Source organism: Dromiciops gliroides, chromosome 5 (genome assembly GCF_019393635.1).
Source record: "Dromiciops gliroides isolate mDroGli1 chromosome 5, mDroGli1.pri, whole genome shotgun sequence".
Taxonomy (NCBI): domain Eukaryota; kingdom Metazoa; phylum Chordata; class Mammalia; order Microbiotheria; family Microbiotheriidae; genus Dromiciops; species Dromiciops gliroides.
Genome location: NC_057865.1, coordinates 72498254 through 72524343, shown reverse-complemented (window position 1 = coordinate 72524343; position 26090 = coordinate 72498254). Strand labels below are relative to the sequence as shown.

At 36.2% G+C, this 26090-nt stretch overlaps 1 protein-coding gene across 3 annotated transcripts in view; it reads left to right on the top strand.

Annotated features, from left to right (window-relative positions):
- CUL2 (cullin 2) overlaps window positions 1-26090 on the top strand; it is a 120297-nt gene that overhangs the window by 75234 nt on the left and 18973 nt on the right. For all 3 annotated transcript variants that reach the window (XM_043966747.1, XM_043966749.1, XM_043966748.1), the window contains 10 exons: window positions 2126-2222; window positions 2329-2439; window positions 7724-7886; window positions 8149-8273; window positions 13372-13479; window positions 17480-17539; window positions 18091-18219; window positions 18336-18422; window positions 20833-20985; window positions 21951-22028. In XM_043966747.1, coding sequence (XP_043822682.1) covers window positions 2126-2222; window positions 2329-2439; window positions 7724-7886; window positions 8149-8273; window positions 13372-13479; window positions 17480-17539; window positions 18091-18219; window positions 18336-18422; window positions 20833-20985; window positions 21951-22028 — 1111 coding nt within the window. The remainder of the gene's footprint in view (window positions 1-2125; window positions 2223-2328; window positions 2440-7723; window positions 7887-8148; window positions 8274-13371; window positions 13480-17479; window positions 17540-18090; window positions 18220-18335; window positions 18423-20832; window positions 20986-21950; window positions 22029-26090) is intronic.

Sequence of the window (26090 nt, the reverse complement as noted above, 5' to 3'; positions counted from 1 at the left end):
AGGCCTAGCTTCTTAAACTATGGGTTGTGACTCCATGTGAGGTCACGTGACTAAATTTGGGGGTTGCAAAAAGTTTGGCAACAATAAAAGGTTATGTATGCTGTTTTATATATCTATATACCCGGAATCATGTAAAAATTTATTGGGCAAAATGGGGTCACAAGTGGAAAAATTTAAGAAGCCCTGATTTAGAGAGAATCTCTTCCCTTTTTGACTTGGCACTGAATATTCTCCATGGCAAACACATGGCAGTGGGAAACACCTTTGATCCACACATTTCTAAGTTTTATGCCTTTCTTACTATTACTAGTATTTAAAGGGTGTTGAACAGTATGTTTCTGTTAATTATTTCAGTGGTCCTTGTGTGATTTTCATGTATCAATGGTAGATACATTGGAGGAGAACCTTTAAGGCAATTTGCTCTACTGAATCAAACAAGGGCAGTGAGATTTTCTATTATCTATACTTTACCATCAGTTGTGTGAATATAAAAATATTATCTCTTAGGATGTCATCTATGAAAGCTGTATGACTTCCATTCTCAAACCTTAAGCAAGAATGTCTTTGCTGCTAGTCTAGATTATTCTTATGAAGCTTTTGTAGAGTCAGAAAAGTAGGCTTATGATATTTTCTTAGTTGGCAGTTTTTAGTAGTTAGCATAATTGCCTTTTTGGGGGGGGTTGCAGGGCAATGAGGGTTAAGTGACTTGCTCAGGGTCACACAGCTAGTAAGTGTCAAGTGTCTGAGGTCAGATTTGAACTCAGCTACTCCTGAATCCACTGCACCACCTAGCTGCCCCCCAACATAATTGACTTTTAGAGTGGATGCAGGATAAAACATTGATAATTTTCTCAGTGCTTTGCTTTATTTCACTTATGTAGATATATCCTGAGAATTTAATAAATAAAAGAACTGAAGATTTTGTTTAAAAGTATCAAAACAAGACTAAAAAGAAAATTAGGCATAGGTGATGATGTTCATTAAAGTTCCATTAGGGAATTAAAGTAATGTGTCCTATAGTCATGCAGTATAAAGATAGGACCTTTCCTTCAAAGGAGTAAAACATAAAGCAGCCAGGACTGCAAAGATAAAGTAGATTTCAACTAATGTTATTTTGACCAGAAATTGGTCAAATACAGGATCTGGGTCACAGAATTCTGAGCTAGAGTCCAGCCATGTCCCTGAATTGCTCATGACCCTGAGAGAACCACTTAATATCTCTGCTTCCCATCTCCATAGAAGTGACAGATAACCACATTTTTACTTGATTGATTAGACTCATATAATGATTATGTAATATTTTACAAATGTAAAGAACTATAAACATATTAATTTTAATTCTTACCATTCTATACAGTACAAGAACAAACAGGTGTCTTTTCATTTCTACCCTTACATGGCTATGGAAAAGGGCAAGATAGCTGAGCAGTCCTTGTAGCCTCCTTGAAAGAGGAATAATAACCATGATGAAGACAGTGATAATGGAGAATATCACCACTACCCTGATGCTACTGGTTTAATGCCCTGACATTACAGCCTTTGGTGTGGGAATGTTGGTGCACTGGAAAAAGCTGTGGATTTGGGAAGTTAAATGACCTGAATTTGAATCCCAGCCCTTCCACCTGTGTGACCAGGGGCAAGTCACTTAAACATCCCTGGGTCTCAGTACCTCGTCTACAAAATTAGCACATTGGATTAGATGCTCTTTAAGGTTCCTTCCAAATCTGAATCAATGATTCTATGATCCTAAGGGACAAACACTCAACCTGCTTTATTTGTGTTGACAAATACTAAGCAACAGTATTTTTAATTTTTTGACAATTATTGGACTCCTTGCTACTTGTCATTGTTCTTTCACGTGAGTTAAGTTTGTAAGTACTATCATTATTTGGGGGGGGGTGTTCTTTTATAATTTTTAGTAAAATATGTTTAAACAACTTACTGTTAATGGAGTTATGTTCTATATGGAAAGGTTTGACTGTAAGCCAAACACTGACACACAGAGTACTTGATGTTTATTTTCTTAATTACATTTTAAACGTGTCACAGGCAGCCAAAGACTTTGTTGTATTTTTAAAAAGTTATTTGGATTCTCATGAATATTTTATGCTGTTGCTTATTTTAGTGATCGCTGTGGGGAAGACCCAAATCAAAAAGTAATCCATGGGGTTATTAACTCCTTTGTTCATGTTGAACAGTATAAGAAAAAATTCCCCTTAAAGGTAAAAGACAACTCATTCATTTTTAAAAGAAATTATTAGAACTTTAATTTTTAAAAAAAATACTTGTTCCTCTTTTTGCTAATATTCTTTTCATTATTCTATTTAGTTTTATCAGGAAATTTTTGAGTTGTCTTTTCTGACTGAAACAGGGGAGTATTATAAACAAGAAGCTTCAAATTTGTTACAAGAATCAAACTGTTCACAATATATGGAAAAGGTAAGAATTAAAAGTATGTTCTCTTGAAGGTACATTTATGTAATAAAAACAAATTATTACTCCAAATGCCACAATTTAGATTCTTTTTTTTTGCTTCTGAAAAAAAAAAGTTCTATTTCCCTGTTACTCAGAATTTGAATTAGTGTCACATAGCACTGACTTACATTTTTTCACTGAAGATTTTTTACTATTTTGTTAATGTTGACTCTTTGTTGGTAAATTTTGATAATTTGTTATTAAATCATATAAATACCAGTCACATTCTTTGCCAAATAGGAAACTATATACTCATTTGTGGCAATGAAGACAGTCAAGAGAGTTTTGTTTTATATACAAATAAAGGGAAAGAGGAATTGGTTTTACCTTCTAGAACAAAGCTTTATTTTAGTTTTGTCAAATTCTCGGAGCACTGAGATAAAAGAGGAAACCTATGGAAAAATTAGAATCTTATTTAGTTGGTCATACAGAGTTATATGCCTGTTCAGTAAGGATTCTGTGTAAATTTTCATAATATTATAAATATTATGGCTTATTCACAAATTTCATAATGCTAATGGAATGATTATATAGAGTTTTTAACTAATAGTGTTCAGTTTCTGTAGATAGACATTCCAATAATGGATAAAATTATGGTTTATGCAGATAATAAAGGGATTTGAGATTTTGTTTGAAAAAAGACCATATGGTCTGACTCATAATTATACAGTTTCATAGGAGTAGCCTTTTGATGCAGTCATGTGAGCACTAGACTAAAAGTCAGAGACCTGGCTGAATTCTGGTCTGAAACAATTTACCACTATTTGAGTTGTGGTGACCTTGGGCCGCTGTTAGTGAGAGGAGTTTCAGTGAAACCTAAGTGGTGTAGGCAAAACTGCAAAGCTAGTGAAAGTTGTATTTGGTTTCCTCATTCTTTGCTTTTTGAACCTTTATTATATAACATCCTTTTCTACTGTTTCCCAGAGTCAAAGTGCCTTTCCTGCAGGTGCTTTATATTTCACATTTATCAGTCACTCTGTGGCACCCTTGTCTTATTACCATGTCACGGTAGGTTCCCCAGGCCAGTCCAATGGGGCAAATGGAAGCTATGGGCCTCCCCTTGTTTTTAGGGCTCTGTTTTCATTAAAGGGGTAGCTGTTTCCCACGTGACCTCTGAGAGATGGCCAAGGCTGGCTTTACATGTCCTTCTACCACCTTTCTATATACTTGTTTTCACCTCTCTTGCATTTCCTCTCCCCTAGGCAGCCAGCAATATTTCTTATCAATGTCATGTATAGCGTAACCACTAAGGATCATTTAAAGCTATGTAATTAGAGTAGACTTAAGTGTTTTCAGTACAATCCCCACTTAATTCAGGGTCCAGGCATGTGCCTGTATTTGTCCAGAAGAATAATACAAGATGAGGGGCAGCTAAGTGGCACAGTGGGTAAAACACTGGCCCTGGATTCGGGAGGACCTGAATTCAAATCTGGCCTCAGACACTTGACATTTACTAGCTGTATGACCCTGGGCAAGTCACTTTAACCCTCATTGCCCCACATAAAATAAATAAATTTATTAACTAATTAATTGATTACCAAAAAAAAAATAGTATGAGATGCTAGGTCGGATGCTTTCTTAAAATCTGGCTAAACTATCTACAGAATTTTCCCAGTCTATCAGTCTATTATTATTTAAAAAAAAAAAAAAAAGGAAGTAGAAGTTAGTCTAGCATGACGTGTTTTTTTAAGTTGCCATTTGCTTTTTTTCTAAGTGATACTATGTGTTTTATTTTTTCATTTGTTACTTTTTGTTTTTTAAAGTTCTGTTGTTGCCATTGTTTTTATGTTGCAGTCATACCTATCCCTTCATATATTCTCTATACACCAAAGAAAAACATTTGTACAAAACCAACCCATGAAATGACCAAATCTTACAGTGTCTCCCACATTCCCTGGCCATAGTGCCCCACCTCTTCATGGAAAGGAGAGATAAAGTGTTTTTGACCTGTTCTTTTTTATTTGAATTTATCCTGAACTTCCAAACCAAATAAAATAAGCATTTTCATATACATAGTGTAACAGGAAAAAAAATGTCTGTACGGGCATCTGCTAATCTCTATTATATACAGCTTGGTTTTCTTTTTAAATAAAAAATTCCAGATGTAACTTTCAAAGCTACCTTGCTTGTTTGTGTTTCTTTCTGGCTTTTCTTCTGTTCTCTTTTGCACATTTACAAAATGTTCCAGTAATCTTTTTTAAAAAATGTCTTATCATACATCTTTTGTCCATCACCACTCAGTCAGGAGATGAGTAGCCTGCTTCATTAGTGTTCCTTCAGAATTGTGGTTGGTCGTGGAATTAATCAGAGTTTTTAAGTGCTTCGGAGTTTTTCTTTGTAATGGTGTATAAATTGTGCTCTTGGTTCTACTCATTTCACTAAGCATTAGTTTGTACAATATTCCCAGGCCTTATATTGTGTTACTTTCATATGCCATAATTTGTTCAGCCATTCCCTAATTCATGGGCACTGCCATGACCTGTTCTTGATGAAGCCCTCCTAACTCTTTGTGATCACTGTTTTTGTTTCCTGATGTTCATGGCCACTGATTCTTTCAGTACCCTGAGATGTAACTACTCTAGATTTGAGGCTTGAATTCATCAAAAGCAGGTAGCCACTTTCTTACTGTCTCCCTACTTATGTGAGGTATTATTTCCCCGTTAGCAATTTCTATTTTATCCGTATTACCATCAGTCCACTTAAACAGAGTAGAAGTCTTAACCCTTCTTTGAGCCATCTTTTCACTAATATAGTAAAAGCAAAAGAAAATAATAAGCACATTCTAATTGTCCTTAACATTCCTCTCCAGCCTCAGTTCATTGGTAGCTTTAATGCTCCTGATCCTAATGTTATAGTAAGTACTCCACCATGCTTTTTTAGTCATACTTGATCATTTGTCCTTGTTTTTATCTTATGTATGTGTTTATTAATCTAAATTCTTCAGTGAATTCCTTGCCAATCACATTAAATTCTGTTAGATGCCTCATTTTCTTCTTCATTGAAATTGTTTTTAAATATTCAAAATTTAGTTCTTTTTATTTTCATTTCCAACTTCTCTCCTTCACCCTATTCCTCCCCCACCTGTTGAGAAGGCAAGAAATACAAAACCCATTACAAATATGAAGTCTTGCAAAACAAATGTCTGCAATTAAGCATGTTTTGGAAAAGAAAAAATAAACAAGAAAAAGAAAGAGAAAAACTATGCTTCAGTCTGCATTTTCTGACAATCATTTCTCTCCCTGGAGGTAGATAATATTTTTCATAGTGAGTCACTTGGAGTTGTGGGTCACTGTGTTGATCTAAGTTACGAAGTCTTTTCGAATTGATTAACTTTACAGTATTTCTGTTACTGTACACATTGTCCTCCTGGTTCTCCTCATTTCATTGTGCATCAGTTCATATAATTCTTCCCAGGTTTTTCTGAAACTATTACCTTCTTACTTTCTTATAGCACAGTAGTATTCCATCATATTTGGAAAGCCTATTTGTTCAGCCCTTTCCCCAATTGATAGGTATCTCAGTTGTCAATTCTTTGCCACCACAAAAAGAGCTGCTATTAACATTTTTGTACATAAGGATTCTTTTCCCTTTTTTTATTTCTTTGGGAGTATAGACTTAGGAGCATAATTGTTGGGTTGAAGGGTATACAGTTTGATAGCCCTTTGGGCATAGTTCCAAATTCCTTTCCAGAATGAATGGACAAGTTCACAGCTCCAACTACAGTGTATTAGTGCACCTATTTAAATCCCCTCCAGCATTTGTCATTCTCCTTTTCTTTCATCTTAGCAAATCTAGTAAGTATAAGGTGGTATCTCAGAATTGTATTAATTTGCATTTCTCTAATTACTAATGATTTGAACATTTCTATGAATATCGATAGCTTTGACTTCTTCCTCAGTATTTCATTCTCAAGTTTCCTTCCTTTCTGTATTGAATTTTCTTGTGGATTGTCCATGGGATCCTATCTATTTTTTCTTGAAATAAATTTGGTTTAACTATAGCATGGATATATGAACAGTCTCTAGATGCTCTAGTCCCAGCCAATTCTCCCATTATTCCTCTTTATATATTCATACTACAGATCAGCTGGAGAACTTGCTATTCACTAGGTATGTCCGTTATCCTTCCTCTGCTTTGCCTTTACTGCCTTTTCTTCTGCCTTCTACCTACTATATAAAGCCCTGTTCAAATACTTTTTCATACAAAACGTTTTCATTTATTTTCCACCTTCCACTCTGGTCCAAAGGCTTTTGATATCTCTTCTGTAGTACTTAATACCTCCTATTTTAAATTAAGCTATTTCTATCCTGTCACTCCCACTAAACTAAAAGCTTCCTAAAGACACATAAGCATCTAGGTGGGCAGTAGATAGAGCCTGAGCATGGAGTTATGAAGACCTGAGTTCAAATCTGGCCTCAGATACTGACTATGTGACCCAGGGCAAGTCACTTAACCCTGTTTGCCTCAGTGTCATCACCTGTAAAATGAGCTGGAGAAGGAAATGGCAAACTACTCCAGTATCTTTGCCAAGAACATCCAAATGGAGTCATGAAGAGTTGGATGTGACCAAACAACAACAGGCTTATGTATATTTATATCCCATCTAGAGTCTAACACACTGTCTTGCACATAGTAAATTCACTAAATGTTTATAGAATTTAATTAATTGACTAATTGTATAATTTTAACCTTGACTTACATGAAGTAAAACTATTTTGATTTTTAACAAAATGGCATTGTTTAGATTTGGTAATGTGACAGTATGGTTGTGGGGCAATGAATGGAGATGATTTTCATACCATCTCATATTTCTTTATAAGTGGTCTGTGGCATAGTAAAAAGAATGCTGGACTTGAAGGTTTGCTCTATGACTGCTGGAAGGCCACCCACTCAGAACTTCAGTTTTCACATCTGTAATATGGGAATATTAATAGATAACCATTTATCTTACAGGTTTTTGTAAGTTGTCTTTTATAAACCTTACAGTCATATATAAATGCTAGCTATTTATTATCCATGTAACTTGAGCTTTGGTAGGTAGTAGTTCTAACTATAGTCATAATTTAGCAGATGAAAAGTGAATTTAAATTGGTTTTACTACCTCTTATCCCTTGTCATATTTATGTGAATAGTTGATGATTGATAGCTTCCTCACCTTCATTTCACCACACTACTCTTAATTTACATTTTCCCTTTTAAAAGCAAAGGTCAGTTTCTACAATTCTTACTATACAATATATTTCTTTAGGTTCTAGGTAGATTAAAAGATGAAGAAATGCGATGTAGAAAATATTTACATCCAAGTTCATATAGTAAAGTGATTCATGAATGTCAGCAGCGAATGGTGGCAGATCATTTACAGTTCCTACATGCAGAATGTCACAATATTATTCGACAAGAGAAAAGAAGTGGTAAGTCATACCAAAAAAAGTAAGTAAAAATCAGCAAACCAAAATTAATGGTGGTTGTTTTTAGAATTTAATGTTAATACATCTCTTCACTTTTAAGTCATACATTTGGAATATGTTCTTCAAAGTAATAAATAAATACTTTTGCAGATATCATAGGAAGTGTAGAATTTTTTATTATGAGGTCATTTTCAAAAAATGCATTTTAAAAAGCACATCTTAAAAATACTAGGAATTAATAAATTTAACTTTATTTTTTTTATAGACATGGCAAATATGTATACCTTGCTTCGTGCTGTGTCAAGTGGTTTACCTCATATGATTCAAGAACTACAGAACCATATTCATGATGAGGGTCTTAGAGCAACTGGTAATCTTTCTCAGGAAAATGTAAGTTTTATAAAACCTCTTGGAAAGCTTTTGTTTTGATCCTGTTTGTCATTGAATTTTAATTTGCTTTCATTCTCATCTTGTTTTTCTTATTATTGTCATGTAATAGTAATAGCAGTTATAACAGTAACAATAATGTATTTAGATCAGTGATTTTTTAACCTCTTATATGATTTTTCCTTTTTTAAAAAAACACTGGATGATCCAGGCTTCTTGTTATCATTGATTTGGATCTCTCAGCAAAAGCAAGTCAGCTTTTATGAAAATAGATTTGATTTTGAGTAATACCAAGAAAAAACAGGGTAAAAGGAGAACAGAGGGATCTCACTGTCACTGGTCACCTGTATTCTGTGATTCCTTTCACCAGCATAGTGGTCCATGTCTCTTTATAGACAACTAACAGTTTTAGAATTGTTATTTCAATGTATCCTCTCAATTTAGATAACAGAATGGTATCCTAACAAATTTATATTGAGGTTTAGGACATTGTACAATTTACATCTACACTTTCTTCTAAAGTTTCCTTTTTTTTCTGGGATGTATGCTATTAGTTGATTGTGGGCCCAGCTTCTAGAGCCTAGGCTTCCATGATTACCAGGCTTTTATCTATAGTAATACTATTCAGGTGGTCCCTTTCTCTTTTCTCTGCCTGACTACTAGTCAGCTATATCAGCACTAAAAACTCAGCACTGTTTTTATTGAGGTTGATTAAGTCCCCCCTCCGTTGGAATAGGAATTCTCTCCTTAAATGATTGTTTTTGAGCAGTGATGGTATTTTCCTGCTGCTGCTGGAGGCATTGAACTATTTTTACTTTTAGAAAGTATCATTGTGAATCAGATGTTTTGGGTTCAATTTGTAAGCACTTCTTATATTCACCATGACATTTAGGGCTTACACTTGATGTGTATAGTTAACCAAAATGGACACATCAAGCTTCTTATGTGGCTATGGCTACCCTAACTCCCTAATCATATACCCAGTTCCCACAACTATGGCTAGTTATTAACCATGCCAAAGCTTCTGGAACTTTGGTTCTCAGGTAAAGAAAATGCCAGAATCCATTGTTTCATTGACTTTAGTATCAATTCAGTATTGTTACTATATACTCTAACTTCCTTTTGGTAACCAGCCTCTTCCCTGTACCACAGCTCTAGTGCCTCTTTTAATAATTCTCCCTCTTATTTCCCTGTCTTAGGTCCTGCCCTCCTTATGTGTCCTGTTTCTAATTCCTCTAGTGCATTTGGTTCAGTCTCTGATATTTGTTGTCAGACTTCCTTAGTCCCAGCTGCTTTTCTTTCTCCTGTTTCCTACTTCCAGATTTCTCTCATGCTATGAGTACCTCCCTGCCAGATAAAATTTCCATTTACCAGGTCCTTTGCATTTTTCTTACAGGAAGATTCTTAATGCTATTTCTGGCCACTTTGTTTTTGACCATCTTCCCATTACCTAGGGGATAATCAGTGAGGAACCCACCTCTTCCTTCCATTCACAATATGGTTATGGTCAAGGGTGCCCTTGGCTGAGAGATAAAGCATGAGAGTTCTAGTCCCAGCTCTGTGCCCTTATCCTGCATAATTCACTCTACTCAGAACTTCAGTTTCCTCATCTGTAAAATGGGTGACATGATCTCTAAAAGTCCCTTTTGCCCCAACCTTCTGTGATTCTATAATTCTTTGCTTACCTCACCCTTCCAGATGTTGGGGTTGTCATCATCCCTGGTTTGGCCCATCCAACTTATAACAGATTTGTGGTTCCATCAGTAAGTAGTCCCATACAAATGGCCACCTGTTGATATATATAGAACTGTTCTGACTCACTCCTTGGGCATTTTTTTATGGCCCTCTATGGAAATGGGAGCTCTTCTCCCGTCTCTTGTGCCATCCTTTTTCCTGAGGTGAATGTCTTATTCTTTTACAGAAGAGAGTTTCTGCCTCTTAAACATAGTAAACTTCTGAATTTATTCAGAAAACCATTATTCCATTTGTGGTCAAGCCTTCACTTTACTTCTGTTCTCCCTCTTTCTTGATATCTGTTTCATCCTTGCCTCTGTTCTATCAACAAGAATACAACAGCAGTAAAAACAAGCCTTTACCAAGTAGGTAATACGTGCCAGGCAACATGCTAAGCCCTGTGCATATAAAGGCAAAACACAGCCTCTACCCTCAGAGACCTCCTTCTGTTGAGGAGTTCCCATTCTGATTAGTGCCCTCTGTACTTATTGGATATTGGGTCAATAAGAAACCAACTTCAGTCAGAAAATCCTCCTCCAGTGTCTCAGGCAGAGGTTCTTAGCCTTTTTTGTGTCTTTGCCCCCTTTATCAGTCTGGTAAAAGCTTCGGACCTTCTTTCAGGATGTTTTTAAATGGATAAAATAAGAAATGGAATTATAAGGAAAACATTTGTTGAAATGGAATGATCAAAAACACTAAAAAAATAAATCAGCTTTGAATGTGGCTACAGTTCACCAGACTGATTCACCTGGTATCTTCTTATACCCCCTAAACTATTGGCATTCTTCCTTTGTTCAGCTAAAACTTAAGGTCACCTCTTTAAGGTTGATATAATTAAGTGTCTTATTCTTGCTCAGGGACTTTAATACATCTTGCCTGAACCTGTGGGAAATGGAGTCTTAGGACCAGGTTTGAATTTCACGTCTGCCTCTTCTTGCCTGTACGACCTTGGACAAGTCACTTAACCTCTCTTCCTTGGTTTCTTCATCTGTAAAATGATAGGATTGGGCATGATGACTAATACTTGTAAAGCCAATAGTCAACACATATATAAGTGCCTGCTATGTGCCAAGTACTATCTAAGTAGGGATGTGAATATGGAAAAAAGAAAGCTAGTCCCTGCCTTCAAGGAGCTTAAATCTAATAGGGGAAGACCACCACAAAAGAAGACTGAAAAGCAAGGGGTAGGGGGATAAGGCTGAGGTGCAAGGAGGTACCTGGCAGGAAGACATGGTGGAAAAGCCAGAGAAATCCAAGAGTGCTTTTGGAAAAGTCAAAGAAGTACAAAATGAGTCTAGCGAGGTGGGAAACGAGGCAATATCATCCACGATGACCAGTATTTGTAAAGTGTTTAGCACAGTGCCTGGGACACAGTCGATACTTAATAAATGCTTGTTCCCTTCCCATAAACTACAGGGGCATTCATTCCAGTTATAAGGCTGAGTTTAGGAATGCTGCCACTTTATATTCAGCTTCCATTTTAGATTAGTTGTGGGGAGTTCCCACATGTTTTAGGGATTGAGTTGCCTAATTTTTGTTTCTCTCTAAGGAACTATCCTTTGTGAAGAATTCAGTAATTCAAATAGAAATAAGGGAGTGCTGCAAGTCTAAACTCTAAAAGGTTGTAACCACATTCATACTTTGGCTGCTTGATGTAGAACTGGTATGCCAGAAGTTGAACTCTCTTTCACATGGGTACCGAGCCTTTTAAAATCTTGCTTAGCTTGTCTTATTTTATAGTATTTTTTTTATTCCATTGCAAAATTTCAAGGTGCCACCCATTGGCACCCTGATTTCTCAGAGAGCTTCAAATTCATCTTGCTGTTCTGGATTCCATCCTGGAATGTACTGATTATATTAAGTGACAACATAAACCTAAAACAAAGGGAAGGAACTGGAAGCCTCTATACCCTCCCTTTCTTTTACTCATTGTGGATATATAAGTATGGCGTTATAGTTACTAACACTCTCCTATTATAACAAGTCAGATAGCTGGTTAATGGTAGAACTGATACAATAACCTTGGTCTACTGAATTATAGTCTGATGTTCTTGCCATTAGTCTGTTATTAGTTATTATTTTCTAGTATCTACAAGCATTATTTTTTTAAAAAATATTTCCCCATTTGCATGAAAATAGTTTTTAAAATGTTTTTAAAAATTTGAGTTCCAAGTTCTCTTCCTTTCTCCTTCCCTTCCCTTCTCTCTGAGATAGTAAGAGATCTGATATGTTATATATGTCCAGTCATGTAAAACATATTTCCCTATTAGTCATTTTGTAGAAGAAAACTTGGAAAGAAGGAAAGAGGGAGGGAGGAAAGGAAGGAAAAAAATGAAAAAAAGTAAGCTTTGGTCTGTATTCAGAATCCATAAGTTCTTTCTCTGGAGGCAGATAGCATTTTTCATCATGAGTTCTTTGGGATTGTCTTGGATCATTGTATTGCTGAGAACAGCTAAGTCATTTACAGTTGTTCATCATACAGTATTGCTGTTACTGTGTATGATGTTCTCCTGATTCTTTTCACTTCATTCTTCATGAATTCATATGTCTTTCCAGGTTTTCCTGAAATCATCCTGCTCATCATATATATAATCATATATATAATATATATATATATAATCATACTATGCTATCATAGTAGTATTCCATTACAGTCATATACCATACTGTGTTCAGCTATTTCCCAATTGATGGGCATTCCCTCAATTTCCAGTTTGTAGCCACCACAAGAGAGCTGCTATAAATACCCTTGTAAAACAGGTCCTTTTTTCTCTTTCTTTTTAAAAATCTCTTTGGGATATAGACCTAGGAGTAGTATTGCTGAATCAAAAGTTATGCAAAGTTTTATAACCCATTGGGTTATAATTCGGGTTCCAAATGTCTCTCCAGAATGGTTGGACAGTTTATAACTCCTCTAACAGTGCATGAGTGTCCCAGTTTTCCTATATCCCTCCCAACATTAATCATTTTCCTTTTCTGTTATATTAGCCAACCTGACAGGTGGGAGGTGGTACCTCAGAGTTGTTTTAATTTTCACAAGCATTCTTAATTAAGTCAGGGGTTAATATTACTTTTTTAGCCCTTGCAAAAGATATTTTTTCAGATACTAATGGATTAATGAAAATGTCTATTTGGGGAAATTCCGAAGTGCTTTTTAAGTATTTTAATATATTGTTTGCTATTCACATAAAAATTGCTGAGGCAGTTCCTTCAGAAAATACTAATGTGTCTTTACATAGTATGTTTTTATAATAGCTTGCTTAGAAAAATTCACTCTTTAAATTAGTTGACGTGGAGTCAATAAAGTTTAATTTATATTTTAAATGTTTTTAATATCTCATTGTTTATTTATATTGAATATTTATAGATGCCAACTCAATTTGTGGAATCAGTTTTGGAGGTGCATGGTAAATTTGCCCAACTTATCAACACTGTTTTAAATGGTGATCAACACTTCATGAGTGCCCTAGATAAGGTAATTTTTATAATGTTTAAAACAAAATTGCATAATTTTATCATCTATTATACTGTCCCAGAATTGTGGATTTGTGTTCACATATAGGATAGCTTGATGGTGACATTGTTATGATGTTTTGAGTAAAATGATGATGTTGATATAGCATGTAGTATTGAGATTGCTTGTTCTGGACCTTGATTTTTCTTTGTATTTTGGGGCTCATTGTCTAGCATAATTATAAATAAATATGTTTCTGGCATACATGTAGACATATGCCCATTTGTACATAGATTTAGCTTTCTTCACATGACCAAATTTCATACTTTAATGGGATGACAGTCATTTACATTCCTATAGCACTTTGAAACTTTAAAAATCGTAGAAATCCTTTGAGAAATCCTTGGACTATCCACATCTTATAGATGGAGAAACTGAGGTTCAGCTAAGTTAAATGACTTGTTCATGGCCAGACAGCTGGTAAGGGTAAGATTTGAGATTTCAGCCTTAGTCTCCTTACTCCAAGTTCTTTCCATCATTTCCTCTTTTGTAAATCTTTGTAGAAGAGTATAGCTTTTAGATAGAACTTAGTTAATTTTTAGTGAAATGTGATGTTTATGAAATTCCCATAGAAATGTGGCTATAACAGTTAAATGATCATGATTTTAAATGAATAAATGAAGTTTGGTTTCACCATTAGGTATGTCGTGTATGTATATATAAAGTTTTTTCTTTCAGTGTTTATTGACAGATTTGATTCCAGAGCACTGTGTAAGCCCTATAATGCACGTAGTAGTCAACCAATCCATCAGACAACAAGCATTTATTAAGCATTTTCTATATGGCAGGCACTGGGATATAAATAATAAAATAAGTCTTATTCTCAAGCATCTTACATTCTAACAACTCTTTCTCTTGGGTCCTGGCAGTAACCCTTTGAAGGGCTTATACTCATATTACTCACTGCTGCTCATGTAGCTATTGAGAACTTTGATCACTCTACTTCCCATTTAAACAATATTCATAATTATACCCTTAGCTCTAAACTATGAAATATTTTCTGATAGAAAGAAAATAATCATAACAGGCCACTCATGAACCTAGGTCACACTTTCCCACCAATACATGAAGTGTCCTTGGGGGAGACAAGACACAAATTAGAGAAACCTACCCCTGAAATGCATGAATAGGAGAAAGTGTGTGCCTTGGCAGCTCACAACTCTGCAGTGTGGGCCTTGGTGTCTTTGGTCTCTTTGGGCTGCTTGCCTTCTTCTGGCCCTTTCTACTGTCCTGCCTTAGAAAGCTGTGTTCGGCTCTTTTAGCAAAGAGCAGCCTCAAGCCTGACATCTGCAAAGCTTTCTGTGTTGGCTCCTTTGGCTGCATGCTGGGGAAATGTTATCCCTTTTCAGTGGAGAGCAATACCCTAAAGCTTAGTACTGCAGAGTTATTCAGGTGTGCCCCCCAGGTCAAGGGGATTTCCCCATCTCAAGCCATAAAGGCAAAAATTGGCAATCCCAGGCAAACTGCTGAGGGGTTTACCCTTTCTTAAGCTATAGATGGTATTAGAGAGCAAGGCAATTTTTCTGTACTCAGCTCCTCACCCAGCAGAGCGTACTTCATTGCCCTAGCCATTTCTGTAGTCATTGGAACTTTCCTCCAAACCAGCCATGGAACCTCTCTGTCTGAAGTTCACCAGGCTCAACCCAAAGATGCTCTTCTGGTATCTGTCTCTATTTTGTTTTTTCTGCTTTTGTCAGTTTCTCAGCTCTGGTCTTCTGGCTTCTCTCAGATATTTTTTTTTGAGGGGCCATGGGGGTTAAGTGACTTGCCCAGGGTCACACAGCTAATAAGTGTCAAGTGTCTGAGGCCAGATTTGAACTCAGGTCCTCCTGAATCCAGGGTCAGTGCTTTATCTACTGCACCACCTAGCTGCCCCTTCTCTTATATTTTTTAACATTGTTTTTGACCTGCTGATTCCTTGGCCTCGCCTCTCTCTCTTTCTTTGCCAAATCCACATTTTTGTCAAATATGACAGTCAGTATATAGTTTTGCCATTGCCTCCAAACAATTCTTTGATTCATAGTTTACTGACTATTAACTAAAAAGCTCTAAAAAACAGTCACATGTAAAATAGCTTCCAGGAAACAATACATTGCAGCTGTCAATACCATTAGTGATTACTTTTGTTTCTAAAAGCTGCTTTCACCTCAGATCCTTTCAGAATATATAATGTCTTTCTTCAAATACTTTCATCTGATGGTCTTGTTTTTCTTCGATAGCCAGTAAACATTTATGAATCACCTAATATGTGCCAGGCACTGTGCTAAGCCTTGGAGATTTAAATCTAATGGAAGAAGACAACACAAAAAAGGAAGATGGGGGGGTAACCAGTATTGGGGTGTGCCCCAACAGGCTGTAACTGGGTGAGAAATGAAGAAATGACTGGCCCTGGGAACCCCCTTTAAGTGAAGATTTGGGGCAGAGTTCCTTCCTCATTCCACCCTCTAATCAGAGGGGAAAGAGGTACTGAGAATATTGATAAGGTAGGAGTACCAAGGGTATTGCAACCTCACTGGATGATGAGGCCCCTGATCATGATGGCGTCTACTAAAAAGGATGGTAGCCAAGTGGGACCGTCACATCTTAGAACTTACTGTGCTTTTCTTCAAGCTACTTTTTAAAAAAATTTTCCACAAGATGTTCTTTGTTATCCCCTTTCAGTGAATAAAATATCTATTTAAGAAAGGAGCTGTACTTTGCTTCAATATAGACAGAATAAATATAAAGAGAATAAATGCAAACCACTACAACATAATTAGAGAGAGAAGACTCTAGTACTTGGGATCAATAAAGTTTTCGTGTAGAAGGCAATGCTCATTCTCTAACTTGAAGAAAGAGGTGGATCATGTGAGACAGCCATAAGGAAGAAGTATATTCTAGGCTTGGGGGACAGATGGTGCAAAAGCAGGAGTGTCCTGAGTAAGAAACAGTGAGGGGGCCAGTTTGACCAGATTTCACTAAGAGTGAAGGGAGACTGGAAGGATAGGTTGGCTGAGGGTTACGTGTAGGGCTTTGAAAGCCAAAGAGAGTTTATGTTTTATTCTAAGGGTAATAGGAAGCTAATGGAGTTGGCGTTACTGAATCATGTTTAAGTACAAATAATTTGGCAGCAGTGTGAAGGGTAAAATGGAGTGGGAAGAACATGAGGGGTGAATGAGTCAGGGCATCACATGGTCAGATCAGTGGTAAAGGAAAATTACTCGGCACCAGTGTGTAGGATAGACAGGAGGGAGGAGAGCCTTGAGGCCGGCAAACCAGTTAGGACACTGCTGCAGTAAGGGGAATGGTGAGGAGGTCCTGAACTAAGATCTGGTAGCTGTTTGTGTGAGAGAAGAGGTCAAATTTGATGTGAAGATGTGGAGGTAGAAACAACAAGATCTGGCATCTGATTGGTTATGCTGTGCAAAATCCAGGACAGTGCTGAGATGGTGAACCTGAGATGCCAGAAAGGTGATGGTACCTTCGAGACATCAGGGAAGTTTGGGAGAAAAGATAATGAGTTCAGTTTTAGACATGTTAAAATTAAGATGTCTCTGAGATATTCAGTTTGGAATTGTCCAGTAGGCAAGTGGTGAAATGTGACAGAAGCTCTAATAAGAGACTGGCACTAGATATTTAGTTCTGGGAGGCTTTTGTGTAGAGATTGATAGTTAAACCTGTGGGAGCTGATGAGGTTACCAAGAAAGAACTCCTCCGACAACAAAGTTCAGTGCTCTTTCCAAAATACCACTCTGCCTTACATTGTAAACTTTTTCATTGTTCTCTTATATTTTTTATTATAATAATGAAAGCAAATAAATGTATACTTTACATAAATTTCATGATTTCTCTGATATTTCTCTACATGTTAATACTTGGGCATAATGCCATTTAATAAAAAAATTATTAAAATAAAAACGATAGAAATTGCATTTAAAAATAACATTAATTATCATCACTCTTATTCTGTCTTTCCATATAGGCTCTGACATCAGTAGTAAACTATAAAGAACCCAAAGCTATTTGCAAAGCACCTGAACTGGTAAGGAGAAGAATTTTTCATTATGCCTAAGGCTATCAGTGTGAAAAAAACTCAAGACATAACTATTAGAAAATACTAAGTTTTCCCCATCATTTTAGCTTTTTGAGATAATCAAATCATATTAAAAATAGAGACCAGAACCTATGCCCTTCTTTAACCTATTGTTCAGAGAAGATGGTTTTCAACAATCTATTTCATGTGCACACAATACTCATAAAAGGAAACTTTCAAAAGTAGTTGTGACTGACTTTGAATCAATTTTTTGCATAGTCCCTTACACATAACTTAGCTTACTAAGTTTATTTTATCTTAAAAGTTTAAGTTATTTAACATATGGTAAATAAATTTGTTTATTCTTTGATTTACTTCTTTTTAAATATACTTTGGGTAAGTGGAGGAAAGTTTTTCTGACTTATTTTGTATTGTGTCCTGTACAATGCCCTTACATTGGAATGTATATCTCATGCATAATCTTATTTATGAGTAAAATTTGATATATGTGTTTATTTACTAAATTGAATAATAATAATTTCTTTTCAATTTTTTTTGAGCTGGCCAAGTACTGTGACAATTTGCTAAAGAAATCAGCAAAAGGAATGACTGAAAATGAAGTGGAAGACAAACTTACTAGCTTCATTACTGTTTTCAAATATATTGATGATAAAGATGTTTTTCAAAAGGTGAGCAACAATTCTGGTAGATAAAAGAGCATTATAAAGGGGTTTTTTTTGTCCTTTTTAAAGTATGCAATAATTTGAAATGAGCTTGAAGTAACCACTTCTTTTTCCTCCAATAGTTCTATGCCAGAATGTTGGCCAAACGTTTAATTCATGGCCTATCTATGTCTATGGATTCTGAAGAAGCCATGATCAATAAATTAAAGGTAATGTAAAAACCACTCTTTTTGAACTACATAGCAGTATTAAATTAACAATTTTGCATGTTGCCAAAAACCATTTTCAAAATATATATTCATGTCAGAAAAGCTAAATTTATTCAACAGATTTTGGATGTGTATTCATTTTAGGAAAGGCTTCTATAATCTAAAAAAAAAAATCACTCAGAGTCTGAAATTGCATCCTCTTATGGTGCATTTTTCCCACCCATTTTATAATTATTAATACTACTATTAAAAATTGATGTCTTAAGATATTCACTTTTTGTTTGTAATGTGTCTGAATTTTAAAAAAATAAAAATGTGGGCAGCTAGGTGGCACAGTGGATAAAGCACCGGCCCTGGATTCAGGAGGACCTGAGTTCAAATTTGACTTCAGACACTTGACACTTGCTAACTGTGTGACCCTGGGCCAGTCACTTAATCTTCATTGCCCTGCAAAGAAAAAATGGACAAGATAGTTTGCTAACTTTTTGGGGGTGTGGGGGGCAGGGCAATGAGGGTTAAGTGACTTACCCAAGGTCAAACAGCTAGTAAGTGTGAAGTGTCTGAGGTCGGATTTGAACTCAGGGCCTCCTGAATTCAGGGCTGATGCCTTATCCGCTGGGCCACCTAGCTGCGCCCAGAACTATTTTTTTTTTCTGGGGCAATGGGGGTTAAGTGACTTGCCCAGGATCACACAGCTAGTAAGTGTCAAGTGTCTGAGGCTGGATTTGAACTCAGGTACTCCTGAATCCAGAGCCGGTGCTTTATCCACTATGCTTACCTAGCTGCCCCCCAGAACTATTTTTAATAGGATATAAAGAATGACTTTAAAATAGGGATTATTTAATTCTTTGCATTTGTACCATGAGCAGCCAGCACATAGTAGGCACTTACTAAGAGCTTGCTGATTGATTCAATGGCAAATATTTCATATTTAGCATTCATCAGAGTACTTACCATGTAGAAAAGAGTTAGAAGTAATATTTATGTTCCATCCTTCATTTGGAAATACTGTTACTCATCCCATCAACATGATATGTATATATCTGTTTTAGGGAACAATGGTATTTACTCTGTCATCCATTCATTCTCATATCATTCCTTTTTACCCTTGTGGCACCTCTCTCTTAGATTAGGGATTTGGTATATTACCATATAGAAGCTTTGATGCTTGTTGGGTTTAGAGTAGTTTGAAACATTTCTTCTCGTTTATTGTTGCAGTTTTTAGTAAAAGGTACAAATATAACCATTCCATGTAACCCAGTAATTCTGTTATGTGTTGTGTTTCCTAATGATATTATCAAAAACAAAATGATCTCTCTGTTCAAAGATTTTCTTAAAATAACATTACTAGGGGCAGCTAGGTGGCACAGTGGATAGAGCACCGGCCCTGGATTCAGGAGTACCTGAGTTCAAATCCGGCCTCAGACACATAACACTTACTAGCTGTGTGACCCTGGGCAAGTCACTTAACCCTAATTGCCTCGCCAAAAAAAATAATAATAATAATAACATTACTAGTAATTATAACCAGCTGCAATATAAATGTCCAACAATAGAACAGTAATTCAGTAAAAACATATGTATGTTATGGGATGTCATAATGCAAGTAAGATTGACAGGTATGAAGAATACTAAGAAGCATTGAGAGGCATTTATGAAATAGGCAAGGCAAAAAAAGCAAAGCCAAAACATGAGAGTATGACTATGAGATAAAAAGTGAATGGGAGTAGATACAAAGGATTTTGATGGAATCAGAGAAAGTGATTAAAAGATTAAAGGGTTATGCATTGATCTTCATTAATTAAAATGTAAATTGATGTAAAGAAAATCCAGTTGGTTGTGTTGTTTTTTTAATATTAAGATCAGAATAAATCATTTAAAGAATTAAAATATTTTGCACTCTATTTTAAAAGACAAATGCTTAACAAAAGGGGGAAAAAGACAGATGCCTAATACACTTTTCTTTTTTATTGACTGGAAACATGACACTTTTTCCAATTTGCTTGTGTCTATATTCAATTCAATAAACATTTATTAAGCACCTACATACTACAGAATATTTATTCCTCCCCAGTAACTGACATTTTTATTGGTAATGAATGTGATAGATGGAAGTATTTGCTTTTTTCTCCCCCAAGACGTGTATAGTAATCTATTTCATTTGATTTTTTAAATTATGTCACATTTCAATTTTATTGGATTACCAGAGGAAATAGTGTTTGAGAAGTAATGACTATATTAATTTCAAAAATTAAGAATATTTTGGTTTGAAAACAACTAAAATGCAATTCAGAGGGTATTTCTTTACTAAGGATGTACTATTCATCTTTATGACCTGACAACTGACATATTATTAATCTCACTCAAATCTTTTCATGTTGAATAATATTTTTTAAATCTATCATTATAGCAAGCCTGTGGATATGAATTTACAAGCAAACTCCATCGAATGTATACAGACATGAATGTCAGTGCCGATCTCAACAACAAATTCAACAATTTTATAAAAAATCAGGACACTGTAATTGATTTGGGAATTAGTTTTCAAATATATGTCCTACAGGTATGAATAGATTTTTACACTGTATTAATTTAAAATATTGTGATTGCATGAATGAATGAAAAAGTGTTTGTTAAGCACTTTCTTTTTGCAGAACACTATGCTAAGCCCTGGAAATACAATAAAAAAAAAATGTGAGACATTCACCCTACTCTCAAAGACTTCATCCTCTAATTGGGGAAGATATCACAAATAGAAAGGCTTGGCTGTAGGGCAGATGAAACAGCCTGGTACTCCTTGGGGTAAGATTGCAAGGCAGATGGCAGTGGCTAGGGGTCCTTAAGTACACAAACAAGTTAGATGGCAGTGCCCAACAGTAATCAGAAGAGCTGAAGCAGGGCAGATGGTGAGGTCTGGTGGTCTTTGATTTTACTAAAAGGATTGTATTCAGTGACTCCCTTCTCATCCAAGTGTGTGTGTGTGTGTGTGTGTGTGAGAGAGAGAGAGAGAGAGAGAGAGAGAGAGAGAGAGAGAGAGAGAGATGGGGAAGTGTCCCACAAGTATAGGGATTGGGGGTATGGGAACAGTGTCCAGTGGTAGAAAATGAAAGGAGAGCTTTGGAGAGAAAGCCTTCTTGAATTGTCTCCTCTGGCGGATCCTCCACCACTGGTGGAATCTGATAGCAGTCATTTTTGGGTGGGGAATGAGAGCCACCTTTTTCTTGTCCAATCATACTAAATCCTCCAGCATCCAAGATCAGTTGTGCTGCAGAAGACATTTTAGTGTAAAAATCAACTGTGTATTTTTCTTTTGAATTTATGTAGTCTTCATTTAGAATGTATTATGTTTGGACAAATTTTGGCTTTTTATATTATTTGGGAGAAATGCTTTATGGTATTAAGTAATATTATGATTTACTGTCAGGCTTTGGAAGGGAGACAATTTTGGTTACAAATTTATCTTTACATTTACTTTAATGTTGGATTACAAACCATTCAACTTTAAAGATGATTTTCTTTCTTATTCAGGCTGGTGCATGGCCTCTTACGCAGTCTCCTTCCTCTACGTTTGCCATCCCTCAGGAACTGGAAAAAAGTGTACAGATGGTAGGTTAGCTGGAAACTTGTTGGAAAACTCAGGAAGTTTTAATGATTTATGTCTTCAGAGTTACTGCTCTTTTAATTTATTAGACGTACAGGTGTTCATCTGTTATGAAGGCAGTTGATCTGTCTTCTAGGGAAAAAAAAGATTATTATTGTTGCAAAGCAGAAATATTCTTGTGATTATATTCACACAGAAATTACTATATTTTTATAAGCAGTTTTTTATAATGAGGGTAAAAAACATCGCAGATAGCTTTTTCTGAGGAATTTCTTAGTATACATATAGTAGCCATACAACTGATTTTGATATCAAAAGTTCTAAAAATAATAATAATAAACCAATGGAAATTACCATTCTTCTATGAAATAATCTGTTTTGTTAGGATATAGAACACTTACAATGCATATCAAACATATAATAAGAAAATTTCAAAAATCTTAAGTCATGTTTGCCCTTCCTTCTGTGTGTCAGTTAAATTATCTACTCCAGTTTAGTGCCCCATTTTCTCCTATTGCAGGTTATTGTATTTCATATGTTTTAATATGGGGATAAATGGATATTGAGAAGGGTAAAAAAGTAATTCTTTAAATAGTTTTACAAGAGCTCTTTAAAAAATAAGTTAAAATTATTTTTAAAGTCTGTTAAGAAAAGCAGCTTAAGCTTGGTACATGAATGATACAGCTTGATTCCTTATTTACTTCTATCATTGAGTAGATCTGTTGAACACTTGAAGTATCGCATAGGATCTGGGTGGTGGGCAGGTTTTGTTAAGGGAGAGGAAAGTCACTCTGCAGTGTGGCCTCTTGCTGTGCCCTCCAGTGCCCTCTGAATGACTATGAGTTTCCTTCAGGAGACTGCAGTATCTCAGGAATGAATCTGTGGAGGTCAGTGAATAATAATATGCCTCATGTGGTAGTCATATAAATGCAACATAACTTTGAGCAAGGTTATCTTTGTAGTTGCCTCTCTCAAATAATCTCATATAAAAATTTAATACATAAATTTAAAAGCTATCTTTTTTGAGGAGAACCTCAAAGGCTTCATTGTATTTTACTCAGGAATTTTTTTTCCATTTTTAAATCATCAAACATTAGGCACTGCAAATTTTTATAACTGGGTTGTGCAACTAAAGATATGAGCTATAGTAGAAAATCATTTGTAAAATCCTGACTTTTCCTTCCTTCTGTTTTCATTAGGGATACCATCAATGCATGTAGAGCCCATTTTCTTAAAAACAATATAAAAAAAGAACCCAATTGAAAGTCAGTGTGGCTTATCAATTATAATAGTTCACTATGTTCTGATTAAAAGATTAGTTTTAAATGTACATACACGTTTTATGGGAAGGTGATAACGAATAATAAAATGCACTAGTGGCTCCCAGTATCTTCTTCTTCAACCCTAAATTAGGTATCCATGAGACTTTGTTATCCAGAGGCCTAAAATGGATCTAAAATAGTTGTTACTATACCTATTTCAGTATCACATGTAGTAATGATTATTAAAATAAATACAGAAACAGCCCTTTAACCTTCAGACTGTGCACACTGCATGGCCCAAGCCATTTGTTTCTCTTCCTTCCACACCCTGGTAACTTTAAACACATAGGACTTGGTGCTGGTCACAGCTGCCTCTACTGTAAGCGTCATTTGTTGTTTGATGATTTTTTTTGAGGGTTATCACATGACAGCATAGGAGAGGAATTACTAGTAATAGCTAATACTTCAGCTATCATGACTTCTGTGGTATTAGAAAAGAGGCTAGACTGTAAAATGTCTCCACTTTCTTGTCTTCTTGGTCAAAGAAAAAGATATTCAGGCTGGAAAGTGTATATAAATATGGTTAGAAAGAATTGGGAACTTTATGGACCTCTCCCCACGATCCCTCCAAGTAGCTCCAAATAATGCCATGAGAGAAAGAATTGGGAGTTCCAGGTATAGTTGAGCTGAAAGTAAGAATGTACCTACCTTCCTTAAATGAATTTAAGTCTCCATGAAGGTCCAGATGCATTATATCCCAAGGTACTGAAAACATTTACAAATGTGGTCACTCAGCTACTGCCAGTAACCTTTGAGAGATTATGGAAAATGGCAAAGGTACAAAATGATTAATGATGGTCTTAATTTTCAAAAAGAAAATAAAAGTGTGTTCTGAAAACCTAACTAGTCACCTTGAAATCAGTCTCCAGCAAAATTGCAGGCTGGGTTGTTAAGCATGATTAGAGAGCTCTTAGAAAAAGAAAGTCATCACTGAGACAAATCGTGCCAAGCTAACTTCATTTTCTCTTTTGATGGGGTTATTAAATTCTCTTGAAGGAACGCTGTAAATACATGTATCTGGATGTCAGGAAGTTATTTAACTAAGCCTTTCATGATAGTCTTGTGAACAAGATGGAGAAATACGGACCAGATCATAAATAGTACAGTGAAGTCAAGTCTTAACTTATTAATTATATTCATAGTTGATTAATGAATTTGTGTCACCTGGAGGAAGATCTGTAGTGCTGATGCAGTAAGGCTTTGACCTGATCCTTTTCAGTATTTTTATAAAAGATAACATAGAAAACAACATGAATATGGAATGTTCAGTCTGTCTTCTGCCGCCTTTGCTCCTAGTCCTGCGTTGCTGTTCATCTCTTCCCCGTCTCTCCTTTCTAATCTCGTCAGCCGCCCTCTTGACCTCTTCTCAGCCCCCTGTCTCCTTGTCCCAACCAAACCGTCCTTGTCCACCCGCCCTTGCTGTCTAACTCCCAGGGCTATATATACCTTTTTTATCTCCACTCAAATCTCGAGGCTTTCTGTGCCCCCACAGACCAAGCTAATCTGCCAGTCAGGGCTGCGGCTGGGGCTGGGAGGGATGCTCCAGCATCATGTGCCTCACCAGAGCCCAGCCTGGACAAGCCCGGTATCTCTCGGATGCCTCCGCTCGGGTCAGAGGGAGCTGGGGCTTTTTCCTCCCAGCTGTCTGACCTGGTGTCTTGTACAGCCCAGGGGGCTTTTTGGCTCAGCTGAAGCTGAGGAGGAGGGGAAGAGACCCTGAGGGCTTAAGGCTTTCTAATCTCAGCCTAAAGGTAGGGTCCCCAAATCAAAATAAATTTCCACAGGAAAGATAGTGCAAACAAAAATCCTGACAGGTTGGAACAATGTGCTGAATCAAGATGAAATGTAATGGGGTAAATATGAAGTTCAGCAGAAAAATCAATGGGATTGAAGTTTACTTTGTTAGATTGTAAATCATATTTTTAAAAAACAAAACAAGACCCCGGCACTTTTAGTGGATTACTCCTTAATTCAGCAATTTACTGTGGCAGTGCAGAAAAGCTAGTTCAGTCTTAGGCTGCCAAAGCAAAGTATCCAGGGCAAGAAAAGTGATAGTCCCATTTTATTCTAACTTTGTCAGACCACATCTGTAGTATTTTGTTTAATGTTGAATGATCATACTGCAGGAGGTTCATTGACAAATAGGAACATACTCAGAGAAAGGCAATGGGAACTTTTAAACCCTGCCATATTGGGGACAGTTGGAAGAACTAGCCTATGGAACAGAATTTAGATTCATGATAGGTATCAGGCACTTATTTGGTCAGTGTACATTTATTAAGCAACCACTGTGTGTGGTTAATGTATCAGGTACTGGGGATAAAAATATACTACTAAGACAGTCTCTGCCCTCAAAGACCTTATAATAGAGGGACCCAACACACATAGGTTTGACAGAAGGGCAAGTAAAGAGCTATTGAAAAGTAGATGCCAACCTCAATGTGAAACACATTGGCAGGGTACCTAGAAAATTACATTTAAGATGGAATGTAATCTGAGTAGGGCAGGCACCTAGAAGTGGGGAGCCTGGGAGAGGTTTCCTGCAGAAGGTGGGGTTTGAGCTGAATATTGAAGGAAGCCAAGAAAACTAAGAGGCATAGGTGGGGGAGGCAAAGCATTGTAGCCATGGTTAATAGCCAGGACAGAGGCATAGGATTGGGAGATGGACTATCATGTTTAAGGAATACCCAGGAGGCCAGTGTAGCTAGATCATAGAGTGAGTGGAGAGGAGAAGGTATGGGAAGG